Consider the following 23,714-nt stretch of genomic DNA (forward strand, 5'->3'; position numbering starts at 1 on the left):
ATCATGCTTGGGATTGAAAATCAAGCACACATTTTCAGAAGAGAGCCTTTTGCAAATCACTTACACAGTTGGTAAATGATAGTATTCAAGTAATAAGTGAGTTGCAAGAAGCCTATCAACAAGTCTACAAGTTCAAACACATACACTTCAAGCATAAATTACCATATGGAACAAGTCAGTTGCAAGAAGGAAATATTTTATGCCGACCCCAGAAAATATTTTTGGGTTCTATAAGTGAGTTGCAAGAAGCGTATCAACAAGTCTGCAAGTTCAAACACATACTCTTCAAGCATAAATTACCATATGGAACCCATTCACAAATTTGAACAAACAAGTAGAGTGCATTTCTAGAACTAGAAATATTTTCTATAAACAAGTAAAGATCTTAACATAAATTTACAAACAAGCAAAACCAATTCAAGATTCATGCTCAAGCGAATCACAGAGAATGAAATATTTTAAATTTGGTGAAAAAATTCCTCACCAACTACTGCTCAAATCGCATAGAAGGAAATCCCTCACCAAGATGGAGATGGCCACGACGACGGCGCTGCGCCATGTAGACGGAGATGGAGACGGCGACGGCGCTGCGCGATGGGCTTGGACACGGCAACGGCGCTGCGCGATGGGCTTGATCTGTGCGATGAAGGGGTCTTGGGCGATGAAAGGGTCTGCGTGACAAAAAGGGTTTGGGGTAGTGTTTCATTTATAAAATGAAACGCTGCGTTTCATTAAAGGACTGCAATGCAGACCCCGAATGGGGGACTACAATAAGAATTTTCCAAAAAGATAATCCAAAAAAAGTAAAAGAGTAATGCTACGTACAGTTATAGAGTGTGTAAATATTATACTATCGTTTAAAAAAATTATTATTAAAAAATTAATTTTTTCATATAAATTCTTTATTTATTTAATTTTTTTGAAAGTAATTGGGCGATGCGATATTGACTACTGCAAGTATCATTTCAAAGTAAAAACTATATATTTACTTCACAGAAACGGCAGCAAGTTGCGTGCATCTATAAGTATTCTCTTCGCTTATTGATGTCTGAACACAACCGATTTGTTGGTGGAAAGCGCTCAATATCTCTTCCAGCTATACAACTTTATCAGGCTCTCAACAAATCCCAGAAGAAAAAAAAATGTCTTCCCCAAGTAAGCGCCGAGAGATGGATTTGATGAAACTGTGAGTTCTTTAATATATTTAAACTTATTTTAAGATTTGTTTTGGTTTATTTTTTTAATTTGTTTATTTTTTATGAAATCTTTGTTTTGATTGGTGTGAACTAGGATGATGAGCGATTACAAGGTCGAGACCATCAATGATAGCATGCAAGAGTTCTATGTGGATTTTCATGGACCTAAAGACAGTAAATCTTCCATACCCATGTCGTTTTTTTCCCGTTAATTTTCCCAGTGATCTTTATGTGCCTGCATATATTTTTCTTATTTCTTTGTAATTTGTTCTATTAAAATGGTTGGTTCTGTATTATATCTGTCTTGACCACATGAAAAATACTACTGGTTTTTTCCCTCTTTTTTTGGGATAGACATACAAATTGTAATTGTTGCTGACCACACATTAAGATTGTTTCTGATCAGGTGAACTCCATCATGCTTTTGGACCGAACACTTTTATCGATTTATTTAACTATCGAGAAATATGGTCTGGTTCTGGGTTCTGAATTAAGTTTTTGATTTTAGTCATTTTGAGCACGATATGTTTGTAGATTGATTTTCCTCGATTAAGATAAAGTTCGTTGGTACTTTTGCCTCTGAGTATGAAAATTGAACAAAAGGAGGTTTTTATTTTTTCCCAATTTTATGGAATATGACAGGTCCTTATCAGGGCGGTGTGTGGAGGATAAGGGTGGAGCTACCGGATGCATATCCTTATAAATCTCCATCTATTGGCTTTGTCAACAAAATCTACCACCCAAATGTTGATGAGATGTGAGTTAGCGGATGCTGAAGACTCAGTTATTTGGCTTGCTGAGTAGTGTTATGCTGTTTTGTGGGATAAGCAAACTCATATATAAGTTTATTGTCGTTCTGAGTTTCAGGTCTGGCTCAGTTTGTTTAGATGTTATAAACCAGACCTGGAGCCCCATGTTTGGTAAGCAACGGCATTCTCTATCTTCTATACATAATTTATGCAAAGCTCCTATTTTCTTCTTTTCAACAATAGATTCTAACTTCAGCAGGTGACGGTTGTGTCTTTTTCTTTTTAAATCCATTCCAGATCTGGTTAACATCTTTGAAGTGTTTCTTCCCCAACTTCTTTTGTATCCCAATCCATCAGATCCATTGAATGGAGAAGCTGCCGCTCTAATGATGAAGGATCGCACTGCTTATGAACAAAGAGTGAAAGGTAGTAATCCTTCTTAACCATCGGTAACCTGGATACGTAAAGGTGCTGTTAGTCATAATATTTTCATATCTTGTCTTCATAGTCATACATACAAAATTATAGAAGGTCATGAATCTTGGGGATTAGGACATGTGATTGTATTGTGGATGCAAAGCGAAACAACTTGCCTGCTTCATCCATGATATGCCCATGTAGAGGACGGTTGCGGTACATGCTCAGTAATAGAAGCTTTGTATTTAAAAAATATTGTATCCTGTTAGTTGTCAAGCTTATGAATACAGGCTCAGTTGCTAAACTACCCCACCAACATCTATTTATTCCGCATATACAGTTGTTAGAGAGTCATCTGTGACTCGAATAGCGTATACAAACCTCACCGTGTACTTCTAGTTTAAAAATTGGCTTCATTAGTTTTATGTTGTCTCTTCCGTATTTGTTGACTATTCTGCTATTATGATCTGTTTCTGTTGTATTTTTAGGTTTCTTGGTGCCATGCAATTTTACTCAAGATCAGTCATTTATGCAGATTTGGAATCAAGTTTTAGAAAAAAAAAAATTTTAATTTATTGAATTCAATGTACCTTGTCTTCCTCCCTTGGGGGTCGGGTTTGCCTGGGTAGGTGCAATTCAAGATGGATATATTTTTCAAATTCAACTTCCAAGGTTCCAGACGTTAAATGAAACAGTCTTTCAGCTTTCAATTCTAGACCAACATTTGCAAACAGTGTGTACATTTGTGGCTATACTTACATTGGGGCAGTTGCAAGGAAATGAAGAGGGTAAATTTTGGTAAATGTTGTGAATTGAACTTATAAAGCATTGAGAATGGTTTCATGGCAGCTTTTGATAAGATATTTTCAACGATACTTAATTAGTCCCAATGCTGTAAGATATACCAAGATAAAGGCAATGCTTTACTTATGAGTGGGGTAACTATACCATCAAATCAATTGGAAGAGCATATGAGCCCCGGAGGACTTGGATGCGGGATGCTGGTAAAAATAGCCCATTGGCTGCTGCCATTGCAGGACAATTTGTCTTTGGAAAGTGGCTACAAATTCTGGTTTTCGACTTTGAAAGTAGATTTAAGCTTAAAATCCTGTCTTTATTGGTCTGAGAATTACCTTCTTTTATATATTCTGGTTAAAAATAGCCAAGCGATGGTTTATGTAACAACAATTTTTTTATTGGATAAGAATGTTAGTCATAATGCTTTTGGCAATCGATATTGGTTATTATGTGCTGACTATGCAGAACATCGCATAATAATTTTCTTATTTTACAGAGTATTGTGAGAAATATGCCAAGCCAGAAGATGTAGGAGCTGCCCAGGAGGAGAAATCTAGCGATGAGGAGTTGAGTGAAGATGATTATGCATCCAGTGATGATGCAATCGCTGGCCAAGCTGATCTTTAGGTGCACAAATGCTTGCCCAGAAATATTCTGTCTGCATGTACATGATATTCAACTCCTGGAAAATGAAAACAACAAAAATACTGAAGGCTTGTGGAAAAGTCCCTGCCCCTTCTGTCTCTGCTCTTTATTTTCCATTGTGTTGTTGTAAATTATTCAACTATGATTCAAAAAATCGTCATCTGTTAGGACTATAAATCAGGCTCTCTCTCTCTCTCTCTCTCTCTCTGTGCAGGTGCATGCATGCATATGTTTAAAGTTTTAAACGTGTGACCTTTATGGTCCAAAATGGTTGCATAAATGGCAACAGATTATTCAAGTCTCAATCGGCCGAAGCCGAAAGAATAATTTGTATAACTTTAGAATAATCTGAACATATTTCTAAATAGCTACCTTTGTTATGAACAATGATGGTGTTAATTTGTGGAACATTTCATTAACAAATTGAGAAAATGAAAAAAGTTCATATGCGCGCCCCTATAGCTCAGTGGTAGAGCGTCAGTCTTGTAAACTGAAGGTCCGTAGTTCGATCCTGCGTGGGGGCATCCATTTTCTCACACGTAGTATTCCCTCATTTTTTAGCCTTTGCTCTGTGTAGTGAGTCGTCGTAATTTTTGCCGCGTGTACTCCATCTGCTCAAAGTTGTACCCCCATCTGCTCAAAGATACTAAAGAGAACAGAGTAAATGAAGAAAGTTGAAGATCATAGAAAATTAATCATACTTTGACTTTGAGCCAGAGTCCAAGAATTAGAAATCCAATCAACCAAAGTTATTGATCACACGATTGCAACCAAAGTGTTAAAAGGCAAACTCGAGACGAGGTGCGTTGATGCTTAAAAAATCGCACAACTAGTCGGAATGGGAGAAAGAGTCATTCTCGGCCTGCTACGATAATTTGGGCCTTGGTTGATATTGTTTGGAGCCCTGACAGTGGTCTGGTGTAACTGTACGTTGTCGATGTGTACATCCATAACAATAAATATAAAGTAAATACAGGAAAAATAAATGGAGAATGAGAAACATAGATTTATGTGGTTCAATATAATGCCAACATCTACAGGCGTTTAGGGAGGGAAGATCTACTATAACATGAATATTTTACAATCTCTCATAGCTTCTCATTTCTCACTGTACAATGGAAGCCGAGGATTTATTTGTGATCCCACCATTATCAGTTTGTGATCCCACCAATCATTTTCACTCTCAAAGTTATCAATCACTACTAAAATTGGTATGTTTCTCATAAGCTCTTTGTGAACTCTAGAAATGGCAGCCTCTTCCTGCTCTTCAAAACCTTTTATGCTTTTCTCTAAGCAATGTTCAGCCCCCGCATCAACTTCTAAAAATTATCAGAGGTTCAGATAATTCTATCTCATATATCTGCTTTCACCGCCTATCTATAAAATCATCTTGTACCTTTGTTGGTATCTATAAGCAAATTCCAGAATAAGCTCTGTCTTGCTGATTCCAGATTCTCCTGACCCTTTTAATTTTGACTTGACACCTCAAGAGAATACTCAATCTTATTATTCTGAGGGCAATTACCGATGGATTAGTTCAAGATCGCATGTGTTTATAAAACTTCCCACTGCCTTTTTTTTGTAGCATAAAAGAGGACATGAATGTTGGAGTAAAAACCAGTACATCCAGTTTAGAAAACCATGCAAATGATGGTGCAGATTAAAACCAAAAGATGGAGTCTTAGGCTTGAGTATGATAATCCTACAGATCATGAACAGAAATGGACAACATGCCATCCCCCTGCTTCATGATCTGCTCAATATATGAAGGAATCTCCAAAAGTTGTTACTTCTTGTTGAGCTAGCTTCAACATATCTAGCGCAGTCAATGCCTCCAAACAGCAAACAGAAATACATTTTCTTAACGTTTGATTCTTCCCATGCATAGGGGTAAAAGATAATCAGGGTTTGTATATGAACATTTTGATCCATTTTATAATGCCAATTGCCTTCTAAACCATGTCCAACACCCAAATCAGATAATGCTGTTACCAATAGGGAGGTTCAGTTCAGTGCAGTAAAAGTGCTAGCTTTTAGCTTAATTATCACAAAAAAAAAAAAAAAAAAAAAAAGCTTTAGACTACTAAATATCATCTTTTTTGCCTTTTATTTTTCCGTGGCATAATTCCTGATATATATTGTTTTTTTTTTTTTTTTGTAGATATATTTTCGTTTCAAAAACATCCAAAATACAACTGATAAAGAGAAACAGACTGCAACGCAGGTGGACCCTAAGGAATTCAAGAATCAAGATCAGTCACATATCATCACCATCCCATCTCTATGATCCCTGGCTTGTCCAATCAACTCCAACCCATAGATAAGTGTTCACTTTTGAGCAACACATCCAACCAACTTCACTAACATGGAAAATGAGGTCAATTCTAATCAATATGGATGCATGTCGGGTTTTCGAACTAGCAGCCAAAAAACAAGCCATCCCGGTGTAACGCCAAAGATCTCATGCAGGGAGGAAATTGAGTACTCTTTGTGGGGTTATGAGTACAAATATCACGAGACAATCGTTGAACTTCTATTTTTGAAAGTTGTTGTTGTTGTTGTTGTTTTTTTTAGGAGTAATGCTACTATATCTTCTATTTTATATTACTCACTTTATCTTCTTGACGTGACACCACAAATGTGGTAATGTATGACTTATTAAAAAAAATTTAAAAATATATATTCAAAACAAAATAGCGTCTGAAAAAAAAATGAAGACTAGCTTCATTTGGTTACACAATTCAGATGGGATGAGATTAGATGATATATTTTGTTAAATATTGAATAAAATATTATTATAATATAATTTTTCTTTTTAGATTTAAAAAAATTGAATTGTTTATTATATTTTGTGTAGGAGTTTGAGAAAGTCGTAATGATTATATCAGATAAGATAATTTAGTTTTGTATAACCAAACCAACCACTCTAGATACCCTCTACTCTTGATGTGCCACATAAATAAGGCAAAATGATTGTTATAAATTATGGAGTATAGTAGCATTCATCCTTGGCCACACATTACCTTACAGTATATAAGTTTTATCTATTTCAAGTTACAAGTCTTTAAGCATGCACCTGAATTGATTTGGAAAGTGTATTTTTTAAGATATTTATATAATTCATTTTATAATCAATCAATGACCACCAATAGTGTAGTTCCCCTCAATTGTGCATGTATTAAATTTGGCTAAGGTAATGGCATTATCTCTTTAGAAAATATTATTCTATAAACCCTAATAATCATGAGAGGATCCCACAATCTCGTTGAGTCCAGCTCAGAGGCCCACTAAATATTGGGCCAAATTATTAAAACCGACCCTGCTATTACTGGTCAATAATTTCCTTTTTATTTTGGATATTTTCTTTCTTAATTATCATCTCGTCACCGAACAAGAATGACTAAAGTGCTTACGTCACTTATGCCATTGTAATTTGCACTTTTCAAGGCAATTCCAGAGAGAGCATGCCGCCTTCAACTAAACGTGGCATTTCGTGGTTGGATCTTTTTATTTAGTTGAATTTAAAGATGAGTTAAGATGATTTTAGATGAATTTAATAAAATATTATTAAAATATTATTTTTTTAATATTTTTATTATTTCGAGATTTGAAAAAGTTGAAATATTTATTATATTTTATGTGAAAATTTGATAAAATTATAATGATGAGATGAGATGAGTTAATATGAGTTTCTAATTCAAACTAAGATAATTTTCCACTAGACTGTCAAATTTAGAGGAAAAATAATTAACACATAATTTTTTACAACATTTTACACAATAATATTTTAAAATGAATGTTATTTTTGTAAATTAACTTGTAAAAGTAATATCATCTTACGAAAATATCTTCATTTTAAAATATGTGTTGTGAAATATATTGTAAAATGTATTGTGTGAATATCATTAATCAATTTAGAATGCCTAAATTTATACTGTTAGATATACTCTTAGATGGTATAAGCGCCGCATAATTTTTTTTAAAAAACAGTAAAATTTACTATTAAAAAAATTACTATTGTTATGCAAATCTTATATTTACTTACTTTTTCTAAAGAATTACACTTACACTTGCTTAATTATAAGTATCATTTCTCAATTTATATCTTATCTCAAACCCGTTCCTTAACCAAATTACACATATGTTAATTAAAGGCAAAGTAATACTTGGCCCATTCGAAATAACCATTTAAATTTATCGTTCAAATATTTTAATTTTTTATTACCAAGAAATCAACTATTAGTAAAATTATTTTTTTAATAATTAAATATGTTAAAAAAACGTTTAAAAGAATAAAAGAAATTCAAATGCAACAGGGGGCACGACATGCTAGCATTATCCTAATTAAAGGCCTTTTACATCTGAGTTTTTTAGTCTCTTATATCATTTAGAACTAAGTCTTTTGAGTAGATAAATGTTCAGTAGAAAATTTGTTTGGATTATTATAGAATAATAGTAGATTCTCTTATATAAATATGTGTGCAAGTCACGCAATCATTTTAAAAAGAAGTAAATAAAAAAAATTAATTGAGGACCCTACTTTTTTTAAATAGACTGCATATAATTTGTACATTTTAAGATTATATCTAACATTACAATCTTAAATATAAGTTATTTTTACAAATAAATAATACTAGATACATGTTCAATACATACAACTCTCATGTAAGTTATTTGAGAAAAAAAAAAAACGAGACCCACTTAAAAAAATCCACTTCTTTTAAATTTTTTTTTTGAAGAAATATGTACAAATAACTTTTCTCATAAACATGTGTTTTCCTAGGTACCCTGACTGAATGGTACCCAAAAGTCTAGTGCTTATCGTGCTACCTGAAATATCAAAGTTCTGGGGCATGTTTGGGTGGACCCAAGACGTAATTAGGTGTTGATTAGGCTTTTGGATACATGAAAGTTGCATCTTTTAGCTTAAAAAGAGAAGTTTAGTAAAAGAGAAAAATAAAATTATAAAAGGCACCATAAAAAAAAAAGTAAATAACACCTGTAGCTCTATTCTAAAATCGAACCAAATGAACCATAATAATCTGTAAAGGATTAGATGTCCAAAAAGGATTAAGGATTTAAACTCAAGTATCTTGTACAATTAGAAAAGAAAAATGAATTTTGCAGAGATAAAATATGAAAAATCTTGTTGTCAAATTAGTGTGTAGAATACACCTAGTAAAATATTTATATTATACAATTTGATTTAGAAGATAAATTATAAAGTCTGAATTATAAAATATGATATAAATAATATATTTTATATATCAATCAGAGGATAAGAAAACTCTAAAAATATATATTTAAAAAATGTAATAAATACAGCCAAAAAGAGGAAAAGTGGAAACTTTTGGAGCATCAATTTCGGAGTGGTTGAGGTGTGAACAGAAAAGTGGTAGGGTGGACCAACCCAAATATGCACAAAGAGTTATTTTTTTAAGTATTTTTTAAACATATTTAATTATTAAAAAAATAAAATATAAATTTACTAGTAATTATTTTTTTAATTATTAAATATATATATATATATAAATATATAAAAGAACATATTTTATAAATATATTTAAAAAAAAATTATAGTTACAGTCGTACGTAAATATCGTCCAATCATTTTGAAAAAAAATAATATGTACGAAATTTATATAAAAAAATTAATTTTTTAATAATAAATTTTTTTTTTTTAAAAATGATCATACAAAATTTATATACTCCCTAACTATAGGTAGTATTACTCGTTTAAAAATCATTCTATCATTTCTCCGTGAAAAGGGCGGAAGAGCCATGCAAGTGTGCTGGTAAAGGGGGAGAATTTTCGGAGGGACAAGGGGGCCCCAATCATTAGTAATTACGCACTGCAAGAAGTTGGTCAGCATAAAGCCATCCGTAAAAGTGTCTCTGTGCACACGTGCACTCACTTTGACTCCCAAGACACAATACTACTAACATTTATCAAATTTATAAAGCTTTATCGATAAGACAAATTTAATCAAATTTCCCATCATCACATATTTATTATAGTTTGACTAAACTACCCTCTATCACTATTTCATTCAAAAATACAAAATTCTATTCTCTGATGAAAGATAAATATATAAGACAGATATTAAAATATTAATTTAATATTTAATATTTTTTTTAAAAATTTAATAATTATAACTGCATAGGGCAAACATGTAAATTCGTCTGTACGTAATACGAGATATTAAAAAAGCAAAGTCATTACCGAGCTTGACCGCAGGAATGAGCGTTACTTGGACACAGAGATATATCATCTGTATCTCCAAAGATCTTTTTTTTTTATTATTATTATTATTTTTTTTCATTTTTTCCCGTTTTGAGCTATATAGTTCTTAAAGATTACTAGTTCTTTACTTCTTTAGCTCTTCATTTCTCTATCGAAAATTTTCTCGAGAAGAATTTGGCTTTTTTCCCGGCCGGGAAACTTCCATCTGTGGACCAAAAACATACTTTCAGTAAAAACATTCCATAGGGTGTTTGCTGATCGAGAAAAGCGGAGATGCGAGGTGCGAATGGAGATTCGAGAGCTGTAAACAACGCTCTGGAGACTATCAGCGCTGCTGCTACTGCGATCGCGTCGGCTGAGAATCGTGCTTCTCAAGCCACAGTTCCGGTATTAATCTCTTTGTGTGTGCGTTTTTTCCTGTTCGGATTGAGTTGATTTTATTGTTATAATTGAAATGATATTTTAATGTTACTTTTTTTTTTATATATTGTTTTAGTCATGAGATTTGAGATCTGTTTGATTTTGCTAGATTGCTTAATTGATTTTGTTTTTCGTTTTTTGGTAGAAATGATTGTGTCTATTTTGTTTTGTTTGTTCGTTTTCTGGTTGAGTTTTTCGGAGTGATAATGAATGAGTCATTCACTTTTTGGCAGGCCTTAGAAAAATTACATTTTTGGGAAAAAAAAAAAAATTAGGCGAATTTTGCTTTAGAAAAGCAATGCATGTGTTTCCAAAGTGCTAAGGTAAGGGGTAAGTAGTTTTAAAGAAGTTGATAAGCTTCCACAGCGTAAGAGATAGTTTTGGTGCTTTGATACTTGCCGAATTCGATCACTAGTTTGATAATTTGGGTTTATGTTAGAACATGTTCCTGAGCTTTTGAATTTGTAGGGTTTTCGAAATTTGTAAAAAGTATAAGAATTTCTTTTCTTACTGCTGGTCAGTGGGGAAAAGTTGTTGATGGTATGAACTATATCTCTCTAGGGGCAGAGTCCCTATGACAGTACATGGAGCCCTGAATTTTTGGTTTTAGTTGCACTTGATTAGAGGATGTATCTATTATGGGAGAAGTGGTCGGGGTAAAACAGGATCGTGGCTCTTCAGATAATTCTTTTCATTTTTGTAGATCAGATGGACTGATAGGCTATAGATGCTATAGATGCTGGCTAAAGTTTCTCAAGGATTTATATATCTGGGAATTTGGGGTGTTGCCCTTAATGAGGATGCTCTGCAGTCCATGATTGGAGTTGGGGGAGGGGTGTTTTCTTTCCTCTTTTTTTTTTTTTTAAGAAAAAAATTTTTACAGTTCAAACTTCCTACCGTGGGGATGACTTCCTGGATGCATACTTAAAAATGAAGTTGATGCTAGGAAGTGCAGCTTTATGCTTGTTTGGGATGTTTTTTAAGTTAAAACTGGAACAATTTATATTTGGAGATGATAAGCTTTGTCATATTTGCATATTTGCTCTTCAATGGCTACTGTCATCAGAAGAAAACGAAAAGGGACTCCTAAATTAAATACTTAGAAAACCCTACCATCAAGTTCAGACTTTTGTACTAAACATTGATTGTATCTAACAAGCAGCCATTTTGATGTCTGTTGATGTTGAGCATTTCCTGTTTGCTATTATGGCCTGTTGCTTTAAATATACTGGGGCAAATATCGAAATAGTGGATTTTCTTTTAGTCCAGAAGATGCTGGAGGATAGTGTGTTTTCCCGTGAGATATCTTATTCTAACATCCCTCAAAATCATGGTTTCATGGTTCAAAGATAAACTGAGGATTTTATTGGCAATGTTACTGTGGGATTGCTTAGGTATGGAATTAGAATTTGATATCATTTCACTTGATACAGACGGAATCTGGTATTATTTGGTGTACTAGAACATTTTTTCTCATAATCTTTGGCACATGCAGAAGAGAAGATGGGGCAGCTGCTGGAGCATATATTGGTGTTTTGGGGCTTACAAACACAGAACGCGAATTGGGCATGCTGTCCTGCATCCTGAAACGACACCCCCTCAAACTGATGTTTCTGTGCCTCAAAATCTAATCCAAGCACCTGCTATAGTACTTCCCTTTGTTGCACCTCCCTCCTCTCCTGCATCTTTTCTTCAATCAGAACCTCCTTCTGCTACACAATCACCAGTGGGTTTATTGTCTCGCATTTCTATTTCTGCAAACATGTACTCTCCAGGTGCTTCATCCATTTTTGCCATAGGCCCTTACGCCCATGAAACCCAGTTAGTCTCACCACCGGTTTTCTCAACCTTCCCCACTGAACCATCAACTGCTCCTTTCACTCCACCTCCCGAGTCTGTCCACCTGACCACACCTTCCTCACCTGAAGTGCCATTTGCTCAGCTGCTTGACCCCAACCTCCGGAATGGGGAGGCTTTTCGGAGATTCCCACCATCCCACTCTGAATTCCAGTCTTATCAACTTCACCCTGGAAGCCCAGTTGGTCAGCTGGTATCCCCAAGCTCTGGCATCTCAGGTTCAGGTACCTCATCTCCTTTCCCTGACCATGAATTTGCTGTGGGTTTTCCCCATTTCCTGGAGTTTCGAACAGGTGACCCTCCCAAGCTTTTGAACCTCTATAAGCTGTCCAGCCGTGAAAGCAGATCACATCAAGGTGCTGGTTCATTGACACCAGATGCTGTGTGGCCCACATCTCGCGATGGTTATCTTCTCAACGGTCAGATTTCTGAAGTTTTTTCATGTTGGCATTCAGACAATGGAAGGTGGGATGACGAGGTTTCTGTTACTCGTAGGTTCTCGTTTGAATTAACTGGAGCAGATGACACAAGATGTGTAGAAAAGAAGCCATTTCCATTGGCTGAAGCCATACCAGTGTCTTTAAAAGATACTACGATTGCCAGAAGACAAAAACCTACCAATATTATGGATTGTAATGAGTTCCGTGTTGGTGAAACTTCCAATGATTCACAATATAAATCTCCTGAGGCTCGGGAGGAAGCAGAGTGCCTTCAGAAGCATCGGTCTAGTACTCTTAGCTCTGTTAGGGAATTCTATTTTGACAATACAGATGGAATAGACTCTTGTAAGCCTAATGTTAGCTCTGACTGGTGGGCAAATGAGGACGTAGCGAAGGAGGGTGTGCCAACCAAGAATTGGTCTTTCTTCCCTATGATACAGCCAGGTGTTAGCTAACTGGTTATATACTCACTTGAAGCCTACATTTTCACAGAGATTTGTTGGAGTTTACATCATGGCTTTGGATTGCAACCTGGCTAGCAGTAACCTAACCCCAGAATTGCTTGATCCAGTGTGTAAAAACGTTTTAGATTCAATTGGAAAACATACAAGGTGACTGACTCAGGTAGTCCCTGACCCAAGGACAGGCATACGTTTTTAGTACATTTTATGGGCAATGTATATTATAAATGACAATACAACATTCGTATTACTAAACTTGCTCTTATATTTGTCCCGTATTCTTGGACTCTTGCCTATACTTATGATCAGTAAAATATTGTTACCAATAAAAATAAATAAATGACAATAGAACATTGACTACAATAGTAATAATACATTAGCAGTGCTGGTTAGTGATGAGAGTATGTTTCCTTACCAGTTGATTAATATTGAATCATCACATGAATGAAATCTAGAATTGCAAAGCTTCTTATGACACCTTTATGGGATGAGAATATGGTATGTTTATATCTCGAGAATTCCTAATAAATAATTTGTATATGTCATTCGGATTTCTATCCGATTTGCCAAAATGCGAGTCAGTGTTCTATCTTACTACTGATTGGGGATCGGGGCCCAGATAATGGTCCTAGTTAGTAGTTTTCTTTGTCACCATCATCTTGCGAGCATATAATAGGATCCTGCATTTCCTCCATCTTCAGGCCAAGAATGGCATCCTGTGGTTGACATTTATGTACATGGAGGCATTAGTCGTGGATATTGTGTGAGAACTGAGGTTCGAGACCAGCTCATTAGTTGGACTGGATGTCCTATTTGTGAAATTTTACGAGAAAGTTTTATATTACATACTTTCATTTAATTAATATGTGATTTATCATTTTTATCTTTATATTTAAATACACATATTTAAACATTTACATAGAATGATAAATAATAAATCACATATTGATTAAATAGAGACACGTGATCTAAGGTAGAATTTGTTGTATTTATATATTAATTTTTGCTAATTTGAGAAGTAAAATATTTGATCATTTAAAAATAAAAATATATTTGAAAAAGTTCAAACAAACGTAACCCTCTTGCTCTGCTTCGTGAATCTGCCAAGTACATTTTTTTTTGTTGTGCTACAATCAGACTGCAATGCAAGCCGCTTGTTTGGAAATAGATCACATTCATCTTATTCTATCTCATCTTATTCTATCTATTTCCTAAATATAATTTAAATACAAATATTTTCAAATTAATCATTCTAAATTTTATAAACTTTCAAATAAAAAACAATTCAACTTTTTCAAATACCTAGACAAAAATAATATTATAAAACTATATTCTGATAATATTTTAACTTTATAATATTTTTTATTCAACATTTTCTCTTATTTTTTAAAATCTAAAAAATACTTAACTCAAACTATCTCACTATTATTCACAAATTATCTTACTATTATTCACAAAATTCTAATCTAATCCTACTCTCAAAACCAGCCCAATAACAAAAAAGATCCATTTCTTTCTTCGCGACCCAGCACAGCCACAACACCCAACCAACAACCACCCTCTTCGCTGTTCTTCCTTCTCTCCTTTTATAAACTGGTTTCTCTCTGCACCCAACAAATTTCATTCTCTGGCTGGACTCCATTTCCAAGCTTCTCAAATTCCGGCGTTTCTTTGCAGTGGTGGTTTGGGAATATTGAGATATGCTACCTTTTGTTGGCTCCACAACTAACAGGGCTGGACCAACCATACTGGATTCTAACATAGTCACTGTTGATGTGGGTGGGCAGATCTTCCAGACCACAAAGCAAACACTCACTCAAGCCGGCCCCAAATCCCTTTTTTCTGGGGTTTCCGAGTCCCACTCCGGTGTGTTATTCATCGACCGAGACCCCGAGTTGTTCTCGGTCCTTCTTTCGCTTCTCAGAACCGGTAATCTTCCTTACAAGGCCAAAGCTTTCGACGTCCAAGACCTTATTTCTGACTCCCAATACTACGGCATCGAACCCCTTTTGTTGAATTCGCTCTCGAACCCGTCTCAGTTCGACGCGTTCAACCTCGAGAAGTCGCTGGTTCTGCCGCTGAACGGTCGCGATTCTCCGTCCACGATCACCACGGCACCGTGCGGGTCGGTCCATGTGGCGCACGGGAGCAAGATCACCTCTTTCGATTGGTCTTTGACGAGGAAGTCAACGATTCTGACCCAGTTCACTGCCGTCGATTCGTTGCTGTCGATATCACCCTTTGTGGCGGCCGCCGGGGCCACCGATGCCTCGGGGCTTCAGATTCTTGATCTCCAAACTGGGAATGTGAAAAAGTGCTTGAATTGGGAGAATGCGACTCGGTCTAGTTCAACGGTGCAAGCGATTGGATCCTCGCCCGAGTTCCTATTCTCTAGTTTCGAATCGGGTCGGCGAAATTCGAATTCAATCGTGGTCTATGATCTGCAGAGCTTGAGTCCGGTGATGGAGATTGATCACTCTGAAATTTATGGTGCCGAGATTGAATCGGCAATCCCGGCTACGAAATTGATTTGGGTTTCGGGTTTCAGTTTGTTAATGGCATCTGGGTCTCATAGTAGGCTTTCAGGAGTATTGGGTAACATCAAATTCTGGGATATAAGGTCGGGAAACATGGTTTGGGAGTTCAAGGAGAAGGTAGATTGCTTTTCGGATGTAACGGTCTCGGATAATTTGTGTGGGATTTTTAAGGTTGGTGTAAATTCCGGTGAGCTGTTCTTTGCAGATATGCGTAATGCTGGGAGAGAAAATCCATGGGTTTGTCTTGGGGATAGTGGAAAAGTACCGGTGACTGGGAAGAAAGAAGGTTTGTGTTGCAAGGTTGAGAGCCATGGGAATAAAGTGTTTTGCAGCAAGGGAGGGGAAATAGAGCTGTGGACAGAGGTAGTGATGGGGTGTTCAAAGAGGAGTGAAGATGGATTGGAGAATAGGGTTTTTAGGAAGAACTTAATGGGGAGAGTGAAGGATATGGGAGCTCCCAAGATTACCAACTTGGCTTTTGGAGGGAACAAGATGTTTGTGACTCGGAAGGATCAGCAAAATGTCGAGGTCTGGCAGATCAGTTCAGCCAGGGGATTTTGATTTTTGACCTTTCATTATAAAGTAGATATTAGTGAATTTAATTTTATTAAATCTTTCTGTCTATAAACTTTATCTGTAATTTATTTGTAAACTGGTTATAAATGGTTATTTCGTAAGATATCGAGTTGAGATTAAGCACTCATGTTTACTTCTTTTATGGGTAAGACGGAATACGAATAGGAAGCCTCTGTTCAAAGCCTTGAAAGGAGGGCTTTTGGGTTCGAAAATGGAAGGCAGGATATTTTTGTATCCGGGAATGCATATAAGATACAAGTCTCATATACAGAAATTTCATACAAAAGTCCTTATAAAAAAAATTTACTCTACTCTAAAAAAGTTTAAAATAAAATTTTTCTTTATTAGTGATATTTTTTTTTTATAAAAGGTTTGTATGATATTTATGTATTTAAAATTTGTATATAACATTATTCTTTTATGAGTCACGAAATGTTTTTACGAAGAACTTTTATCTTATATATATTACGAAGAACTTGTTTTATATATAGTTTTAAAATAGGTAACTCTCACATATTTTTATTAAAATAATTAAAAAAGACTAATTTGTATAAAAATTTAAAATTTTTTATAATAAATTTTATTTTGTTTAAAAAAATACGCAGAAGTTAGCATTAATTAATTAAAAGATACCGATTGTAATAGACATTTGTAAATCATCAATCATGGCCATCCTCATCTCAGCTTGTACCGATATCAACAAGTTAGTGATCAAGTCTTTACTGCATGACATCGTGTCGACATCCAAAATCAAATCCAATAAGACTAGGAAAAAGCTAGGACCCCGCTGGGATCCCGCTTAGAGCTGCCGCTCCCTTTTTTTTTTTTTTTTTTACTTTTTTTTTTTAATTTAGGGATTAAGAAAATATTATTTAATAATATTATAAATTTTTGTTTTTTTAAAAAATATTAAAAAAATGATGTGATAAAAAAATAAAAAAAATAAAAATTTAAATTTGACCTAGCGGGAGCCCCAGTGGGTGTAGTCCCACTCATAAGACTATTAGAAGTCTCCGAGTCATCATCCAACTCTATGCCACCACCGATTATTCTGTTAACAGAAAAGCTATTTTGCCGGCTAATGGTAATGCTCAAGTGTACTTCTTAATAATTTTTTATTTAGTGATTAAATAAGTTATTTTAAGTGTTGATATATTTTTTTAAATATTTAAATATATTTAAAAAATGTGAATAAAAAAAAAAAAAAAGAAGAAGTTGCAAAAGCAACTGACAGTAAAACGGAATGGTGCTACTCTCTTTTGTTAAAGAGTTATATCTCATCATTAATTCTATATTGAAAAAGTCAAAATTTATAATTTTTTTTAAATATTATATATAAAATAAATAGTAATTCTATAAAATTACAATTTATTCTTAACAAAGTGAAATGATCATATTGATTTGCAAAATAATTATAAGTGTACAATTACCCAAAAGTCATGAACACTACTGAATTATGTGATTATTCAAGTATATTAATATGTGCAGCTAGATTAATTAATTTTAGAATATTAAGTATGGCATAAAAATATATATCTAATATAGGTCCAATAAGAAAAAAAATAAAAACCTGAATGACACTAACGTACTCTTGTGTAACAAAATATTCTCAAGTATTTTCTTTCGCTCAAATATAAAATAATTTTTAATTTAAAATTTAAAATTTTATTATTTAATCATTACCTAATCATTATTTAAATAAAAAAACTAATACAATTTTCCAAAACTCCAAATAAACCACAAAAAAATAATACAACTTTTTTCAAAATATAAAACAAAAATTTTATTAAAAAATCATATTCAAATAAAATTTCTACTTTATAAAATTTTGATTTAATTTTTTCTCAATCATTTCCTAAAAAATAATAAAACATTTTTATTCATGTCATTTCATGATTATTTACAAACAATTTCATTACTATTTACATATATTCTAAGTTATTCTAATTATCAAAACTAGTCATTCAAACACATAAAAATGGTTTACGAATAAGGTCTAGTTTGGTTTTATAAACCTTTTAAATTATCTCATCTTATCTCAACATTCAAATACCATTCAAACACACATTTCTCAATTTAAAATTTTCAAGTTTTCAATTTTTTGATTTAATCATTACAATTTTTTCAAACTTTTAAACAAAACACAAAAAATAATTCAATTTTTAAAATTCCAAAACAAAAATTATATTTTATTTTTTTATTTATCTCATTTTCTAAAACTTTATAAAATATCTTAATTTAAATTATTTTACTATGATTCGTAAATTATCTCATTATAATTTATAGATTTATTATCTTATCTTATCTGTGTAATCAAACGAGTCGGTAAGATGTCTGTATACAAATTAATTATTCTTGTACAGGTGACGTTGCATGCATGCATGCATGCCTGGTTTCAAACGTTTGGGAAAAAAGTACTAACCTTTTATATTAATTTTTCCCCAACGTGGCAATACCAATTTTTGCTGTATATAAAGCTATGTATAAAGAGGACTTTCTATGCCATGGAGGTGCATTGAAGCTGGCATGCAGATCATGCTGAAATAAAATGATTGGATTTCCTTCATGATCACTGCGGATGAGGCCATGCATCCATGCATGAACTGGATCGTATATTTTAGAAGGCAATTCAAGGTCGACCTTGCATTCCATATAGTTAGTGGCATGTCCCTCTCTAGCTATCACATCAAAGTTGACCATTTCCAATCGGGTTGAAGACTTTTGTGGTGGATTTGGATACTGAGCAATGATGAAATATTTTGTTAAAAATTAAATAAAATATTATTTTTATTTTAAATTTAAAAAAATTAAATTATATTATATTTTTGTCCCTCATAATTGAGGGCGGAGAAAACAGATGAAAGGTCCGAAGATGGCATTAATTACTACTGAGACAGAAGTCATCTTCTTCTTTAATTCTCTCTCTTTTGTGGGTGACAACATGGTCATTAGAGTCTAGTGATGTGATAAGTAAAATGGTCGTCTTCCTCTTTCTTCTTCTTCTTTTCTTTTCTTCTTCTTCTTCTTTTTTTTTTTTTTTTTTTTTTTTTAAGTACTGGTCTGATATTGATATATTAAATTATAAAATAAATTTAACCTATTCTATAAAATTATGTATATTTATAAAATTATTTTCCCACCATAAACTGTAAAATTGGATTGGATTTGGAAAAGGTGTAATTTTTTACTGTATTTAGTACGTACGTTGCTACAAACCGACCTAGGTGATTAGGTTTGGAAAAGTAAGTACGTAGGTATATGTCCTTGCATGCATGAGTGATACTGCTCGTACGTTGAGCGCGCTAGATCTCAAAAGCCGATATCCGTGGCCATTTCATTATGGACCTTCTAGGGCCATCGAGTAACCCTTCCTATAAGGGTAAAACACTTTTTTATTTTATATTTTTTAAAGTATTTTTTAAATTCTTTTAAATATTTCTTTTTAAAAACATTTTAATTTTTTTAAATAATTAAGTAAAAAATAAAATATAGTAAAATAGAAATCGATAAGTTCTATAGTGCTCTTCTTCGGTGGATGCTGTATTTTCCTTTCATTTATTTGTTCCGTTATAATTCGAACAACAAAGATAATATATATACTACTATCTCTTTTGTTTTAGGTCTAAGGTTGCCAAAACTTTAGGAATCTCGATTCAATAAACTCGACATTTTTCCACCTTAACCATTATATATATATATATATATATATATATATATATTGTTTGGATACAAAAATATTCTTAATCTATTTCATCTCATCTTATTATTATAACTTTTCTAAATTCTCATATAAAATATAATAAATAATTCATCTTTTTCAAATGATGTCAAAACAATAATAATATTAAAAAAATAATATTCTAATAATATTTTATTGAACGTATTTAAAATCATCTCGTCTCATCTCACCATCTAAACAAATTGATCTAAGATTCATAATAGGTACGTAGTATATATGAATTGTGCGAGATACGTACAGTAGTAGTACCGTTGAGTATCGGCGTATTCATAGTGGACCGATGATTTTAGTCGAATAAGTAGATCAAGAAGTGCAAATGTAATTTTTTATTTTTATTTTTTTATTTTAATTATTTTTACACAGTTTTAAATATTTTTAAAAATAAAGAAATATTAATTCATTAATTTTTACTTACTTAACTATTAAACAAAAATTAAATAAAAATAAAAAATTCAATCAGTCAATTCAATCAGCCTTTTTTATATGAAAAATAATTTATAAATAATATTTTTTATAATATATTTTATTATAATATGTTAAATAAGGAATAATTTTATAAAAATAATATTTCTTTAAAAAAATATTATTATCTTCTAATATTATTGTTGTTGTTTGTATATGAATAGTCTTTTCATATTTATATCTCACACACCCGTACAAGTCCCTCAACCAATTAATCCCATTTTTTTTTCCTCATTCAATGCCAGACGGCACTTTCCAGCAAAATTAGGTGAGAATGTCTTTGAGAGAGAGAGAGAGAGAGAGAGAGAGAGAGAGAGCCAGCCCTCCAAGCAAAGTAGAAAACAGAGAAAGGTTAGTGGATTTCTGAGTCTATAAAAACCACAAAAAAAGTTTTGGTGGTTTTACCTAAATTTCCTCAACGACATCCGCGTACATTAATGGCAGTGGTTCATAACCAAGCTGTTTAGTAAGGTCCACCGTCCATGGAATAGATCAATCAGATGATAGGAAACAAATACAAAACTTAATTTCAACTCAGCTCGGCCTTGCTTTGCCTGTTTGTAATTAATCATCAGTCTTTCACTCACTCCTATAAAGCACTTTTTCCTCAGCCTTCTTCTCCCTCACATATAATTCATGTAGTTCTTCCTTCATCAACTCCTTAATTTGATCTCCAGCTCCTCCTCTTCCTTCCTTCACTTGCTTTCACACATTCCAAGAATTAACCATTATTTCTCGTCTTTCAAGGTATTTCACCATGCTTTTCTCTGTCTTACACACATTATTTTGCCTCTAATTATCAACCCATGCAATTATTTGCGTTTCGTGTCTTAAAGCTCATTGCTCAAAGTTTTTGCCTTTACATTTGCGGGCAGGTTGGCAAATCTGAAAGTTGCTGTGCTTGAACGTCCGCAGCGACGCCATATTTTCATGTGCATTGCTTGAGGTTCTTAGATATCGCAAGTCAAGAAAGGTGTTGTTCTTTACGTGTGGGTCCGTCGATCAAATGGAGATATCAACGGCGCTAATGTTCTTATCGGCTGTCTCTGTATATTTACTTTGGTTCAAATTCATCTCTCGGTCTTTGAGAGGCCCGCGTGTCTGGCCTCTATTGGGGAGCCTGCCTGGTCTCATCCAGCATTCTAATCGCATGCATGACTGGATCGCGGACAATCTTCGAACGTGCGGCGGCACGTACCAGACTTGCATCTGTGCTCTTCCATTTTTGGCTCGGAAACAGGGGCTCGTGACGGTCACATCCGACCCTAAGAACGTGGAACACATTCTTAAGGTCCGGTTCGATAATTACCCCAAGGGTCCAACCTGGCAGGCAGTGTTCCACGATTTGCTCGGAGATGGGATCTTTAACTCCGATGGTGACACTTGGCTATTCCAACGAAAGACCGCCGCACTAGAATTCACCACTCGGACGTTGCGCCAAGCCATGGCTCGGTGGGTGAGTCGGGCCATTAAGTTTAGGTTCTGCCCTATTCTCGAGATGGCTCAGCTAGAAGGAAAGTCGGTTGATCTTCAAGACCTCTTGCTTCGGCTCACTTTCGATAACATCTGTGGCTTGGCTTTTGGTAAAGATCCACAGACTCTATCCATGGGACTACCCGAGAATGGCTTTGCTTTGGCTTTCGACCGAGCCACCGAAGCCACGCTGCAACGCTTTATTGTGCCTGAGATAGTGTGGAAGCTAAGGAAATGGCTCCGGCTCGGAATGGAAGTCAGCTTGAGCAAAAGCTTGCAACACATCGACCAATACTTAACCAACATCATCGACACACGTAAGCTCGAGCTGCAGAGTCAGCAACAAGGTGGCATCGGGTCCCAGCACGATGACCTGCTGTCAAGGTTCATGAAGAAAAGGGATTCCTACTCGGACGAATTTCTCCAACACGTGGCTCTTAATTTCATCTTAGCTGGACGTGACACGTCGTCGGTCGCACTAAGCTGGTTTTTCTGGCTGGTTAGTCGAAACCCAAGAGTGGAAGAGAAAATCCTCATGGAATTATGCACCGTCCTGATGGAGACACGTGGTAACGACCCCTCCAAGTTGGTAGAAGATCCCTTAGTGTTTGAAGAAGTTGACCAATTGATATACCTTAAGGCAGCATTGTCCGAGACCTTAAGGCTTTACCCATCTGTGCCTCAGGACTCGAAGCACGTAGTTGCAGATGACATATTGCCAAGTGGAGCTTTTGTACCAGCGGGCTCATCCATCACATATTCCATATATGCAATCGGGCGCATGGAGTTCATTTGGGGAGAAGATTGCCTCGAGTTTAAGCCCGAGAGATGGTTATCCCTAGACCAGAAGAAACTCGAGGTACAAGATTCATTTAAGTTTGTCGCCTTTAATGCAGGTCCAAGGATTTGTTTAGGGAAAGATTTGGCTTATTTGCAAATGAAGTCGATTGCGGCGGCGGTGCTGTTGCGACACCGGCTGTCGGTGGTGCCGGGCCACCGTGTGGAGCAGAAGATGTCCTTGACGTTGTTCATGAAGTACGGGCTCAAGGTTAATGTGCAGGCAAGGGACTTGAAACCTATCTTGGACAAGATTTGCATAGGTGCATGATGACATATGCACGCATGCAGCTCTCAGTTAATGGCAGTATCATGAGGGTGTCTATTATGCTACTAAATCATGATTGGCATCTGTCATATATATTTACAAGTTCTTATATATATACGTGTATTTACTGTAATCTGTGGAGGAAAGAAGGATGCATATGGTGTGTCTAGGGAGTAATATGATAAATGGATCAGAAGATCAATAGGAATATTGTAATGAAGCGGCAGGAATATCGAGATCGAGCTGCTATTAATTATCAAAGATTACATTTGATCACTTGTTTTTTTTCTCGATGCATTTCATGACGTGATATATATAGATAGTAAAATTAATTTTATTAATTATAAAGTAGACATGATACACATGATCATATATATATATATATATTGTATTTTTGTAATTTTTATTTTGTGTAAAACTATAGTACTACTACTACTTCTAATTAATCAATTGACGAGATGAAAAGCACGCACCAATGACCGCGCGTGGATCTAATTAAAACTATATATAGTACTTTCTCACTCTATATAACTATATCTAACATTAAACGTAACTGTATCTAACATTAGCTATAAATATTAGCCAGCAACTAATT

The 23,714-nt window shown here is 34.4% G+C and overlaps 4 protein-coding genes and 1 non-coding gene across 6 annotated transcripts; all 5 read left to right on the plus strand.

Annotated features, from left to right (window-relative positions):
* The first annotated feature begins 997 nt into the window (after positions 1-997).
* On the plus strand, positions 998-3,982 carry LOC121237634 (ubiquitin-conjugating enzyme E2 4-like). 2 transcript variants are annotated; one of them, XM_041134471.1, is made up of 6 exons: positions 998-1,186; positions 1,291-1,370; positions 1,839-1,953; positions 2,064-2,116; positions 2,243-2,371; positions 3,657-3,982. In XM_041134471.1, exons 1-6 carry the CDS (start codon positions 1,143-1,145, stop codon positions 3,785-3,787), a joined length of 552 nt encoding a protein of 183 aa, XP_040990405.1. In that variant the 5' UTR covers positions 998-1,142; the 3' UTR covers positions 3,788-3,982. The 2 variants fall into 2 exon arrangements, with proteins under 2 accessions (XP_040990405.1, XP_040990407.1); XM_041134473.1 differs by having other exon boundaries at positions 1,011-1,186; positions 2,303-2,371.
* A 275-nt stretch (positions 3,983-4,257) lies between these two features.
* Positions 4,258-4,329, plus strand: TRNAT-UGU. Its single transcript has one exon. It is a non-coding gene; the product is annotated as a tRNA-Thr (tRNA).
* Positions 4,330-10,053: 5,724 nt separating this feature from the next.
* On the plus strand, positions 10,054-13,585 carry LOC121237571. Its single transcript, XM_041134372.1, has 2 exons — positions 10,054-10,436; positions 11,965-13,585. Exons 1-2 carry the CDS (start codon positions 10,323-10,325, stop codon positions 13,219-13,221), a joined length of 1,371 nt encoding a protein of 456 aa, XP_040990306.1. The 5' UTR covers positions 10,054-10,322; the 3' UTR covers positions 13,222-13,585.
* Positions 13,586-14,793: 1,208 nt separating this feature from the next.
* Positions 14,794-16,437, plus strand: LOC121237569 (BTB/POZ domain-containing protein At5g41330-like). Its single transcript, XM_041134370.1, has one exon. It carries the CDS (start codon positions 14,928-14,930, stop codon positions 16,323-16,325), a length of 1,398 nt encoding a protein of 465 aa, XP_040990304.1. The 5' UTR covers positions 14,794-14,927; the 3' UTR covers positions 16,326-16,437.
* Positions 16,438-20,949: 4,512 nt separating this feature from the next.
* LOC121237554 (cytochrome P450 86A22-like) lies at positions 20,950-23,395 on the plus strand. The gene is made up of 2 exons (XM_041134344.1): positions 20,950-21,288; positions 21,417-23,395. The coding sequence occupies exon 2, from the start codon at positions 21,548-21,550 to the stop codon at positions 23,120-23,122; it is 1,575 nt and encodes a 524-aa protein (XP_040990278.1). The 5' UTR covers positions 20,950-21,288; positions 21,417-21,547; the 3' UTR covers positions 23,123-23,395.
* Positions 23,396-23,714: the final 319 nt, after the last annotated feature.

Source organism: Juglans microcarpa x Juglans regia, chromosome 6S, assembly GCF_004785595.1.
Source record: "Juglans microcarpa x Juglans regia isolate MS1-56 chromosome 6S, Jm3101_v1.0, whole genome shotgun sequence".
Taxonomy (NCBI): Eukaryota; Viridiplantae; Streptophyta; class Magnoliopsida; order Fagales; family Juglandaceae; genus Juglans; species Juglans microcarpa x Juglans regia.